Here is a 13,622-nt window from a genome sequence, read left to right on the forward strand (position 1 = left end):
TCACCATACCATTGGCCATGACTTGAATCCCATACCTGCCTGACCCAAACACCCTACATCTGCCATCCCTGGCATCTCTTCATAGGAGCCTTTTTAATGAGCTCATTCACTTTCACCATCCTCTTTTCACCCACATCATGTTAAATCAAAAGCTTCACATACCTGATGGCCGTCCAAGTTTAGGTGCTTTCTTCTTTCTGGAAGGACGAAGTGATGAAATAGCACTCAGAACTTGCATTTGTGGTGACAACCAAAAATCTGTTGAGTAAGATTAACATTCAACAACAATCATCAGTTGGGATTCTCAGTCGAGTACTGAAATACTAAGAAATACTTGAGCAAAGCTGAAAAAAAATGGTGACAAGCAGAAATGAAAACAATAATTCTTTCTCAAAAGTCTGAAAGACACATGACTTTCAAATGTCACTGGAATGGAACACAACTACTTTTTTGAATACTGAGGAACATAAATACTTCACAAAAACAAAAATACAAAAAACTAACTCAGCCTTTGAATTAGGTCCCAATATCTGCTTAAATATGCAAAGGGTGCTTATCATATAAAATGCACTAATCCCTTCATGAATGTATGGTTTCACTCAAATACCAGGAGAGTTCCAAAAGAGGGAAAAATTTCAAATTTTCTGTTTCCCTTTATGAAGTGAAAGAAATACAAGAGTAAAAGAGAAGTATGAAAAAGGGACATGACATACATATCCACAGATTAGCCTTAAAGTTAATGCAAAGACTGCCCAGCTGAGGGAAGAAGAGGTGGATAGATGGGGAGGTGGTTATGCGTCATAATGCAAATCCACATATCCCTCAATGTTCCATGGACCTTCGCCCCCCTCATCCTTCTCAAGGCTTAAATCAGCTTCCATGGTTTCATTCGCTACCATGACCACTCCCAGGTATCTAATACTAACCAGTAGTTTGAGGATTGGCATTATAAATCCTAAGTGACCCATCTTCACAGAGGAGAATGAGTGTGGTCTTGGCTTCGTGATTGGGTGACCACGAGTGTCTCAGCGCCACTAAGTCAGTCATCTTACTTTTGGCAGGTAAAACACGAATCTCTTGTACAAGTATATGGTCAGGTTTTACCATCAAGATCACGGGGTTGTTACCTGATAAAAAAAAAAATGGTGTAATTAGCTATATCTTTAAAAAAAATCAGACATTTAAAATAAAAAATAATGGGAATAATACAAATTCATTTTAAAAGTTTTGTCAGTCTGACACTGGAACATGCTGTAAGGTCTACTATGCTTGTAAACACAAAAAAGTTCAGAAATCAAGAAATAAAGCCATAGTGCTTTAAGTGAAAGTTTAATATGTTGCCATGGCCTATAGAAAGAGAGGACTAAGATTTTAACTACAATGCCTGCATCAGAGGAAATGAAAAATGGTTGGGTGGTTGTGTATATTTTTCATGACTTCCCTGTTCAAGGGTGAGGTTGATTTGTGGCTGATTTTTGAGTGGTGTGATGAATATGTTTGTGTCCTTTGCAAGAAAGGGATTCATTGGAACGGGCCAGTACTTTTTCATGAGTTGGGGCTGGACTGGTGCAATAAGAGAGCATTTTCTTTAATGTGGGCCAGAGTTGGTTGCTGTGGGTCTTGTGACTGACCACTGATGATGAAATGTCATTTTTCAGCACATATTTTTGGGATCATGATAGAGATAATGTCGTTTAGAGATTGACTTTGATCTCCAATTTTTACTGATGGAAAGTGGTCGTGTCTGAGTTAGTTTCTTTGCTTTGTGAGGTTGGATTAGTAACTTGTGGTATATGCATATCTTCAGAGGAATCATTATAGACTGAGAAAATATAAACAACAGAGGGTATGTATAAAGAACAGAGGAAAACACGGAATATGGTCACAAAACCTTGAAAGGCAAAAAGGTCTGCGTGACCCATGCTCTATCTGACCTTAACCTGACATCTTGTAGATGGTCTCACTCAGATAAAATTGGACACATGGTTGACTTACATAAACTTGTGAACAGTTGGTACATTTTTACAATTTTCTGTACAATTAATGGATTTAATTTGTACATGCCATGACTGATATTCAATACATTATCATGGTATTCAATTATGTAGGATTCTATTTCTTTCATCCCTATCCCCACACTTAACACTAACCTTGGCATTTTTCTAATCAAATGAGAGATCATTTTTAATAACATGATAGCCAGCAATCTAAAGAATATATATGCATTAACAGGATGTGAAGAGAAACTTACTAGGCTGGGTAAGGCAAGTGATAAGTCCAGGATGGCCAGTGACCTCTCCCCATTGACACAAAGGCTGAGGGGTCATTTTGCTCCCACTGCCACCACTGCTGCTACTGCTACTACTGCTGCTACTGCTGCTGCTACTACTGCTGCTGCTGCTTCCTCCCGAACCATTACCGCCTTTAACACTTACAGCAAACAACTTCTCCACCTTCTCATTTTCATCTGAGGAGATTTACTTGATTAGTCACCAAAATCATTTCCTTAAACCTAAGCAGTGATAAACATCTCAAATATTTTTTTCTTATGAGTTATATACTTTAAACACTGCTTAATACATATTCATTATAAATGATATGAAAAAATAATGAACGAAACATCAAGTTTCCAGATATATTTCAGTAATTATTCACTTTCCTTGTGCTATCTTATTCCTGAATATTCTAAATGGATGCAAAATTGTGGCAGATTAATATTTATTATCAAGATTCCCTGTATCTGATTCATAGTATTCACTGATTCATCCACATTTTTTTTTTCTTAATTCTTTGTTGCAAACAAAGTAGACAATTATTTCGAGGTTTTAATTCCATACATAAAATCAGCTTAACCCAATCCAAAGACATTTTACTGACTAAAACTAAATACCACTTTAAAAAGTACCAACAACATATATGTATATATATCATAGACTGCAACACCAAAGATACTTACTAATGGATATAAGAGGAGCAATGAAGCTCTTTCCATTGGCATAGCTGAAGCAAAGCAGCTGAAGAGTGTGCGAATAATACACTGACACTCCACCACCACCTATCTGCCCATTGCAGTCCTGATAGTACAAAAAAATGGATAAAAGCTGCTTGCAATCAAAATTCTTAGTTTCATATACAGAATCAGTTTGTCATTTTCCTCTACAAACAAATAATGATATGTACCTTTAAATGTTTTGATTTCAGTGCATTATATATGACAGCTAGCAAATGGGTCTGTGGAAATGAAGCCACTGTTTATAACTGATGCTATCTTGCTAAAGCAAGAAACAATGAACAAATATGAACACCAATATCTAAGTCTTTCTTTGATAATCCTTTTCTTATATTGAGGAGGAACAATATGGCTTTAGGAATGGTACATAATATATGGACCAGGCATCTGATTTAGAATATCTGTATGAGAAATACAGAATGGTTTAAATTTTCCTGATGGAGTGAAACAGATTTTGAGTGATCAGGGCCTGAATATACAGGAGGGTGAGAGGCGTGCGAGGAACAGAGTGGATTGGAACAATGTGGTATACCGGGTCAAAGTGCTGTTAATGGACTGAACCAGGGAATGTGAAGCGTCTGGGGCCTGGATGTGGATAGGGATCTGTGGTTTTGGTACATTACACATGACAGCTAGAGACTGAGTGTGAATGAATGTGGCCTTTTTTGTCTTGTTTTCCTGGCACTACCTTGCTGAAGCAGGGGGTAGTGCTAGGAATGGATGAAGGCAAGCAAGTATGCATACATCACACATTCAAGAACTTACTTTAAGGTCATGATGCTGAACCTGTAGCACATTTGTAACATAAAATGGACCATGCTGTGCAGAACTTTCTTCACTCAAAACTTGTGTATAGATGTAACCAGATGAAGCCATGGCCACCAGGTAACACCCATCATCCTTAAAAAATATGGAATGAAAATGTTAATGCCTACAGTAATCTAAGAACAAGTTTCTACCATCTTTTTCATAAAAGAAAGATGACAAAAACCGATATTCTCAAAACTCTTTAGTAAAGATATTCTGCAGGAGACAAGCTGGTTTTGGCTACCAACAAGAGCACACCAATGGAAGAAGCTAATATAGATCATTTCTCTTCTTCCCATACCTTATTCTTGTCTGGCAATATCACCTTTTGCTTCACTTACTTAACTATATTTTACTCTTACTATCTTTATTCCACACCAAATGAAAATTAAATTCCACTTCATAAGTCTCTTAAACTAAGATAACATAAAATCTCTAGACAAGGAGATGAAGCAAGTATTTTGAAGGTTTCTTGAATGTGTTTGATGATAGAGTGGCAGATATAGGGTGTTTTGGTCGAGGTGGTATGCAAAGTGAGAGGGTTATGGAGAATGCTCTGGTAAACAGAGAAGAGGTAGTGAAAGCTTTGGGGAAGATGAAAGCCGGCAGGTTTGGATGGTACTGTGGTGGAATTTATTAAAAAAAGGGGGTGACTGTGTTGTTGACTGGTTGGTGAGGATGTTCAATGTATGTATGGTTCATAGTGAAGTGCCTGAGGATTGGTGGAATGCATGCATAGTACCATTGTACAAAGGCAAAGTGGATAAAGGTGAGTGTTCAAATTACAGAGGTATAAGTTTGTTGAGTATTCCTGGGAAATTATATGGGAGGGTATTGATTGAGAGGGTGAAGGCATGTACAGAGCTTCAGATTGGGGAAGAGCAGTGTGGTTTCAGAAGTGGTAGAGGATATGTGGATCAGGTGTTTGCTTTGAAGAATGTATGCGAGAAATACTTAGAAAAACAAATGGATTTAAATGTAGCATTTACGGATCTGGAGAAGGCATATGATAAGAGTTGAAAGAGATGCTCTGTGGAAGGTATTAAGAGTGTATGGTGTAGGAGGCAAGTTACTAGAAGCAGTGAAAAGATTTTATCAAGGATGTAAGGCATGTGTACAAGTAGGAAGAGAGGAAAGTGACTGGTTCCCAGTGAATGTCGGTTTGTAGCAGGGGTGAATGATGTCTCCATGGCTGTTTAACATGTTTATGGATGGGGTTGTTAGGGAGGTGAATGCAAGTTTTGGAGAGAGGGGCAAGTATGCAGTCTACTGTGGATGAGAGGGCTTGGGAAGTGAGTCAGTTGCTGTAAGCTGATGATACAGCAGTGGTGGCTGATTCTGATGAAAAACTGCAGAAGTTGGTGACTGAGTTTCAAAAAGTGAGTGAAAGAAGAAAGCTGAGAGTAAATAAGAATAAGAGCAAGGTTATTGGTTCAGTGGGGTTTAGGGTCAAGTCAACTGGGAGGTAAGTTTGAATGGAGAAAAACTGGAGGAAGTGAAGCGTTTTAGATATCTGGGAGTGGATTTGGCAAAGGATGGAACCATGAAAGTGGGAGTGTCACAGGGTGGGGAGGGAGTGAAGGTTCTCAAAGCATTGAAGAATGTGTGGAAGGCAAGACTGTTATCTCGGAGAGCATAACTGGGTATGTTTGAAGGAATAGTGGTTCCAACAATGTTATACGGTTGCAAGGCATGGGTTATAGATAGGGTTGTGTGGAGGAGGGTGGATGTGTTGGAAATGAGATGTTTGAGGACAATATGTGGTGTGAGGTGGTTTTATCAAGTAAGTGATGAAAAGGTAAGAGAGACGTGTGGTAATAAAAAGACTGTAGTTGAGAGAGCAGAAGAGGGTGTATTGACATGGTTTGGTCACATGGAAAGAATGAGTGAGGAAAGATTGGCAAAGAGGATATATGTGTCAGAGGTGGAGGGAATGAGGAGAAGTGGGAGACCAAACTGGAGGTCGAAGGATGGAGTGAAAAAGATTTTGAGCTATCAGGGCCTGAACATACAGGAGGGTGAAAGGCGTGCAAGGAATAAAGTGAATTGGAATGACGTGGAATACCAGGGTCAACGTGCTGTCAATGGATTGAACCAGGGCATGTGAAGCATCTGGGGTAGACTATAGAAAGTTTTGTGGGCCTGGATGTGGACAGGGAGCTGTGGTTTCGATGCATTACACATGACAGCTAGAGACTGAGTGTGACCGAATGTGGCCTTTGTTGCCTTTTCCTAGCAATACCTCACACGTGCGCAGGGTTTGCCATTTCATGTGTGGCAGGGTGGCGACGGAATGTATGAAGGGAGCAAGTATGAATATGTACATGTGTACGTATGTATATGTCTGTGTATGTATGTATACGTTAAAATGTATAGGTATGTATATGTGCATGTGAGGGCGTGTGTGTGTATACATGAGTATGTGGGTGGGTTCGGCCATTCTTTCCTCTGTTTCCTTGCGCTACCTCACTAACGCGAGAGATAGTAACAAAGTATAACAAATATGTAACTACTTTACCTGAGTACAGACAAAGCAGGCATCCTTTATCTTGCCAGATGGAAGGAGGAAGAAATACTGAGGACAAAGCGAGTCTGCACTAAGATCATAAATCTTGACAAACTCTGCTGTAACTAGTGCGAGCTGGGTCTGCTGACCAGGTAACCAAACAGCTCGGATGATGTAATTTCCCGACTCTAGTTGGGGATGCAAAACCAAGTGATCCGAGACACTACCCGCACTTGCAAAAGTTAGTACATGGCAGTCCTGTGTCAAAATAAAATAATAACAAAACACTAATGACGAAATATGACATAACAGAAAAATCAAAAGCAAAGTCATTATCCATCTACATGGTCATCCCAAAATACTTTTGCCAATTAAAGAGCAGCATTAAGTTATGAATTCCAACAAGTTCTGCTGGAACCATACAGTTTATATCAACAGCAATTTGTTTATATGTCACTTATCACTAATTACTCCATGTCCAATATAATAAAAAAAAAAGTGAAAGAGGGAAAGAGTTGGTCCTTAAACCTATAAAATATACCATGCATATGTCTCTCTTATCAAGTGCATTTCTGTAATGAATAAAATCCTTAAGAGAATCTTGAAATGTACAAAAAAAAACCTGAATAACTAACGGAGGCAGTTAATCATTCTATATGCAATGGTTATAATCTTCCTCCTTGATTCATACTTCATAAAAAAAATTTCAATTATCAGGGGTAAATTTCTGCACACCAGAAAAATTTGTGAAGGATTAATGATATTCAATCTTGTTAAGATACGGGATCCTTAAAAAAGAAACTACTTACAAAAAATCCTGTCTCATTCCCTGCTACACCTGATTATCTCAGGTAATTCTGTTCACCTTCACCCTGAACTTTCTCTTGCATACACTCCTAAATTCCAACACCAGCTTCTGGAGTTTCTCCCAAAAGTATGTTACCAGAGTTGTGTAATCTGATAGCATTAAGTGATTCACCTTCTTAGCTACTCTCACCACCAGTATCCCATAAACCTACCCCTTGCATTCACCTCCATCACCATCCTGTCTATAAACAAATATATATTAATAACAACAGGTGACATAAGCTGTGTACTGTCATACGAGTCAGACAAAGCAAGTACTTGAATGCTTCTCTTTAAATGGCTGCAGCCTTGGGGATGACTTGTTAAACAGTTATATCAACTTGCATAATCTTAAATTGCATAAAATTCTTGATCTAAAAAATATTCAACTTACCTTTAATCCACATACGGCAAGATAATCATCATTGGCTGGATTAGCAGTTATCGAGAGAACAGTAAAGGGCACTGGGGCTGAAGATAGCCGTGTTAAAGTAAGTTTCCTCTTAGCTGAGTCATGTTGCTTTAAAAGGGAGGACAACTGTAGAACTGTGATCTTCCCTTTCTCATGGGACACTGCAAGATGCTGCCTCTTACCCCCTGGTGAGGCCATGCAGCACATGGCCACACGCCGGATCATATGGGCTGAAACAAGCTGTCGGATTGTCTGTCCCTGTTCTCCAGAGTAATTAAGTCTTACATTTTCAAAGGCCCCCTCCTGAGATCCTAAAGTTGCCACCATCAGCTGTTCTGAGGACTCAACAGTCTGTAACAGATGGTTAAAGCCAATTCTAAATTCTAGATACTGCATAGAACATACACTGATGAACAATCTATCATACAGTTTTAATCAGATAAACAATAAATATGATGATACTTCAAAGCTAAATATCATTAAGATATAGAAAATATACCACTACAACTAACAGTAATTACTGTAACACAGATGATAGCAAAGTCCAACAGCAGAGATTTTTCATTATAACTATTCACTTTTAATGTTTGTATTTCAATTCCCTATCACGAAATGGTTAACAACGAAACCAACCTCGACTAAGTCCTCAGGGTAGGTTCACAAATCATAAAGATGGTTGAAGTACTTATGCATATAACTAAATGAATCCTCTGACATCATCATACACACAACTTTATTCATGAAATATTCCAAGGATATCACAATCCCAAAAACTTCATTCTTCTGTTACCTTACCAAGGTCTTTAGGGATTTTCTAATACAAAAGGTGTCTTTCATGAAGCTTTTGTATTGCTTCTATGCTTAGTTAGACTGTGACACACTGGCCTAGAAAGCTATCACACTATAACTACAATGGCACATTTTATAAGTACTTATCTAGGCCGTCTTTCAAATTCTACACTGAACAGTCCACACAGTTCCAACTAGCAGTGGGCAATGCACTATACAATTTTAGGCACTAAATGTTTAAACAGATCTCCCTTACAATTTTTTTGCATTTTGATAGTGGAAAAATTTTAGTCCACCATACCTGTTATACCAATGGGAAATAACTTTCAAAAGCAGAGAAAGACCCATGCCTTCCAGGATTTTCTCTGTAAATTGTAACATATCTCTCCAACCTGAAATTTTGGGAGTATAACTTCAGTGGTTTTAACTAGTTCCCGGTGATTTAGATCTTCAAGAAAGTTAATGCAGCCTGTGAAGAATCTTAGCATACTTTCTAATTTTGCAATTATGCCCATCTTGAAAGATAACCAACCTTTGACCAGACACTTGATGGAGAAAGCATACAAAAGGATTGATAGACATGCTCTGTGGAAGATGTTACATATATATGGTGTGGGAGGAGATCTATTACAAGAAGTGAGGAACTTTCATCAAGAGAGTAAGGCATATATGCCAGGAGGTAGAGTCTTCAAACTAAAGCATGACTTTGGGACCTTTATTGTAGCTGACATCGTTATTTTTTTTCCAGGTTTTGCGAGGCCCAACAGTCATCAAACTAAAGATTCACGTTGGGACTTTTATTCCAGTTCATGCCAGGTGATTCTGTTCAGTTTTTGCATTACCCAAAGGACTTTAAACTAAAGCTTCCTTTTGGGAGTTTTATTTTTTCTTTGGTTGTCAAGTTGCATTCCTCAGACCAGTTAGCTGTTTTTTTCTTTCTGCTTCACCTACATGTGGACTGCTGACATTCTGTCAACAAACAGACAAAATCTCTCTCCCTGTCACACACAACACTTGACAACACTAAACTCACACAACTCATTCTTCGTAACTCTAGATTTCCTGTGGCAAGAACTATGTGCTAGCCCTGCCTTTTGGCAAAATGGTACATGCAATAGATAGTAGTAGGTAAGAACATTTAGGTAGGACTAATAGGAAGAAGTTGTACGTAGGAACGTTTGGTAGGAGCCTCTACAAACACTGCACTAGACTAGCCCTCTACCAACACTAGAGGCATTAAGGGTTAAGAAGCAGCACTGGAGTACACTAGTTATGGAGACTACTGCCAGGAACACCCCCTTGAGGGAGTTCCTGAAGAAAGCAGACAGACAGATAGATAGAGAGAGAGAACAGTGAATGGTTCCAGGTAAAGGTTGGTCTGTGAAAGGGTGTGTGAAGTCACCTTGGTTTTAAATTTGTTCATGGATGGGGTGGTGAATGGTGGTAAAAGCTAGGAAGAGAGGGGCAGGGGTATAGTGCATAAGACTGAGTTAGTAAATGTGAATAAAAGCAAGGTTAATAAGTTTAGCAGTGCAAAGAGACAAGTTAGTTTGGTTGTGACCTTGAAAGGCAAAAATGTGGAAGTAGTAATTCAAATACCTGGGAATAGTCATGGCAGTGAAAGGAACCATGGAAGCAGAGTTGGGTCATAGGGTGGATGAAGAGATGAAGGTTCTGGGAGCAACAAGGATTGTGTGGAAAGAGAGGTTACTATCTAGGAGGGCAAAAACGGGTATGTTTGAAGGTGCAGCAGTCCCAACAGTCATATGGATGCAAGGTATGGGCTATAGATGAGAATGTATAGAAGAGGGTGAATGTCGCGAGAATGAAATATATGAGGACAATATGCGGTGTTAAGAGGGTTGATCAAGTAAATATGGTAAGAAAGAGGTGTGGTAATAAGGTTATGGCCTAAGAGAGATCTGAAGGGGATGTGCTGAAATGCTTTCGAAAAATAGAGAATGAGTGAGGAGGCGTTGACAAAAGGGATATGCATGTCAAACATGGAAGGCACATGGAGAAGGAGACCAAACTGTTGATGCAAAGATGTAGTGAATAAATATTTTGAGTGTTTGGAGTCTGAACATACAAGAGGGTGAAAGGTGTGTATGTGACACTGTGAGCTGGAAATATTTGATATAATGGCAGAAGAAATACTGTCAATGGACTAACTCAGGAAACATGAACAAGGATAAACTATTGACAGGTCTGTGGGGCCTGGTTGTGGATCGCAGGCTGTGATTTTAATGCATTACACGTGACTGCGAGAGAATGGATAAGAGTGAATGATACCTTTTCTTCATCTGTTCCAGTGTTACCTCATGAAAAGTGAGCAAGAATGAAAAAACCATAACTGCTTAAGGTGGGTATATCCTGTCTAGCAGTGTAGCAGTCTTTGAAGTTAGCTGAACATGATTTGCAGCCTCAATTACCCAATGTTACTAACAGAGAAGGGATACAAATTTTACTTGAGTTTAGTGCTACCTATGCCATTTCTGTTGTGGGAGATATTTTCCCACCTCTAAAAATTACAAATGGGTCCTAAGAAAATGTCACTGGAAAAAAGGCTTACATTATTGCTCAGAAGCTAGAAAATGTGCATACAAGCAAGATTTCAAGATGCAAAAGCAAAACCAAGTCCACTATTTGGACATTTGTTGTCTCAGCTCATGGGCTTCCTTCTAATATAATTCCTCCCTGAAAAAATTGTTCTGATTGACCTAGGGGACCAGTAAGGCAAAGAGTCACCTGATAAAGCATGAGGTATAGAAAAAACCATCCCTTTCTGCAGTTCAACTGAAGAAACTAAGCCGAATATTCTTGCAGGTGGGTCAGATAAAGCTATACAGTACCTCTTGCATAAGGCTCTGAACTTCTCACACACCAGATGCATATGAAATGCTTGGTTTCTGATAAATATAGACTTGACAGTTTTACAGATGCAATAAGTGAATGGAGGATGACTTCATTTTCACAGAGGCATAAAGTGATGTGGAGAGATGAACTTTCATTTAAGTGCATTTGAGACAACCAAGTAATGTCAACCACTTCTTGCTTCACTACGCACCAAAAATGATAAAACATCCTGATTCTACAATATGCATGTGTATTAGTGGTGAGGGGGGTCAAGTGGACTGTTTTCTCTCAAAAAAAACTGTAGCATAAATGGAAAACTTTTGTTGGTTTTTATCATCATATCAGTGTCTTTATGGAAGACAGCATACCTTGCCACAAAGCAAGATCAATAATGCAGTTACTCAGGGACAAAAACATTAGAATGTAGAAATGGCCAGGTATCTTGCCTTCTTTAAATCCAAGAGGAAACTCTTGAAATATGATAAATATTAGGCTATCAGTGTGCAACATCCTATCAGTGACAAGACAGCAACATGACCAGAGCCCAGACTGTAATACAATAATTGCCCAAACTCCAATATGTAGTAAAAAATATAAGGACATAAGATACGGGTGGATATGAGTGTGAACGAAAGAAAGGCCCAACCTCCCCACATACACATGCATATACATACACGTCCACACACACACATATACATACCTATACATCTCAACGTATAAATATATATACTTACACAGACATATACATATATACAAATGTACATAATTCATACTGTCAGCCCTTATTCATTCCCGTCGCCACCCCGCCACACATGAAATGATAACCCCCTCCCCCCCGCATGTGTGTGAGGTAGCGCTAGGAAAAGACAACAAAGGCCACATTCATTCACACTCAGTCTCTAGCTGTCATGTATAATGCACCGAAACCACAGCTCCCTTTCCACATCCAGGCCCCACAAAACTTTCCATGGTTTACCCCAGACGCTTCCCATGCCCTGGTTCAATCCATTGACAGAATGTCGACCCTGATATATCACAGCATTCCAATTCACTTTATTCCTTGCACGCTTTTCACCCTCCTGTATGTTCCGGCCCCAATCACTCAAAATCTTTTTCACTCCATCCTTTCAACTCCATATTTGGTCTCAGACTTTTCCTCATTCCCTCCACATCTGACACATATATTCTCTTTGTCAGTCATTCCTCACTCATTCTCTCCATGTGACCAAACCATTTCAATACACCCTCTTCTGCTCTCTCAACCACACACTTTTCATTACCAGACATCTCTCTTACCCTTTCATTACTTACTCGATCAAACCACCTCACATTGTCCTCAAACATCTAATTTCCAACACATCCACCCTCCTCTGCACAACCCTATCTATAGCCCATGCCTTGCAACCATATATCATATGTACATCAAATCAATTTTAAACACGTTTCACCATTACAAATAGAGTTTATTGATTGCTCCTTTAAAAACCAGCATCATTTTCAGAATTTCTGTTTATATATCAATATCCTTTAGAATGGTTTGTTCAAATAATGTGCATATATCAAACCATGAAATGTACCTACAGATTTGGATTTCTGATAAATTTTCATTAGCCTTTGACTTATATTTGCATCGAGTGTCCACTAACATAAGTTTTTGACAATGCACAAATTAGTCATCCATGCACAAATCTAATAAAGAGAATATAAAAAATATGACATTCTTAAGACAATGAAAAAAAAATTCTGCTCTGTTTTGACCCAGTAATTGATGTCTTTATCACTGACCTTGGAGTTTGTGTGTACTTGGTGCAGGGCTGCCAATGCGCGCTGATATGAACCAACAGAGCTGGATTCAGCTGCACTCGCCTGGATAGTGGGTAACAAATCAGACAACAAGTCGAGCACTGTAGCTGCAACTTCACTGCTGCTGACTTCACCCACCAACAAATCTCGCACATTCTCTAAGGAGTAAAGACAAATCATATAACACCATACAAACATCTCTACATCATGAATGAATTTATGTAATGCTGGATTCTCAAATTTACAGCTAGTGAAAATAGAAATTCATTGTACAAACATTAATCAACCAGTCCAATGACAGACTTCCGACGAAAGTTGTGGAGGTGTTCATGGCAAGCATAGCCACTCATTCATTACTCATTCCTCTACCACTTAGGGTGACAAATTCATTTCCTTCAATAGTAAAATACTGAGGTATAAAGGTTGTTTGTGTGTGTGTGTGTGTGTGTGTGTGTGTGTGTGTGTGTGTGTGTGTGTGTGTGTGTGTATGCATACATGCATCATCATTCATTTTGCAATAAGTGAACCAACTGTTTTTTTGATTGCACACAGTGATTTGGTGGGAATGCCATGGTAACTCAGTCTGTCAAGCC

The 13,622-nt window shown here is 38.9% G+C and overlaps 1 protein-coding gene across 1 annotated transcript in view; it reads right to left on the reverse strand.

The window, feature by feature from the left end:
- poe (E3 ubiquitin-protein ligase-like protein poe) overlaps positions 1-13,622 on the reverse strand; it is a 230,217-nt gene that overhangs the window by 142,147 nt on the left and 74,448 nt on the right. Inside the window, exons 32-39 of the mRNA XM_071676253.1 lie at positions 13,012-13,187; positions 7,564-7,932; positions 6,336-6,581; positions 3,776-3,910; positions 2,957-3,074; positions 2,252-2,467; positions 927-1,127; positions 163-258 (exon numbers count right to left, since the gene is read on the reverse strand). Coding sequence (XP_071532354.1) covers positions 163-258; positions 927-1,127; positions 2,252-2,467; positions 2,957-3,074; positions 3,776-3,910; positions 6,336-6,581; positions 7,564-7,932; positions 13,012-13,187 — 1,557 coding nt within the window. The remainder of the gene's footprint in view (positions 1-162; positions 259-926; positions 1,128-2,251; positions 2,468-2,956; positions 3,075-3,775; positions 3,911-6,335; positions 6,582-7,563; positions 7,933-13,011; positions 13,188-13,622) is intronic.

Source organism: Panulirus ornatus, chromosome 22, assembly GCF_036320965.1.
Source record: "Panulirus ornatus isolate Po-2019 chromosome 22, ASM3632096v1, whole genome shotgun sequence".
Taxonomy (NCBI): domain Eukaryota; kingdom Metazoa; phylum Arthropoda; class Malacostraca; order Decapoda; family Palinuridae; genus Panulirus; species Panulirus ornatus.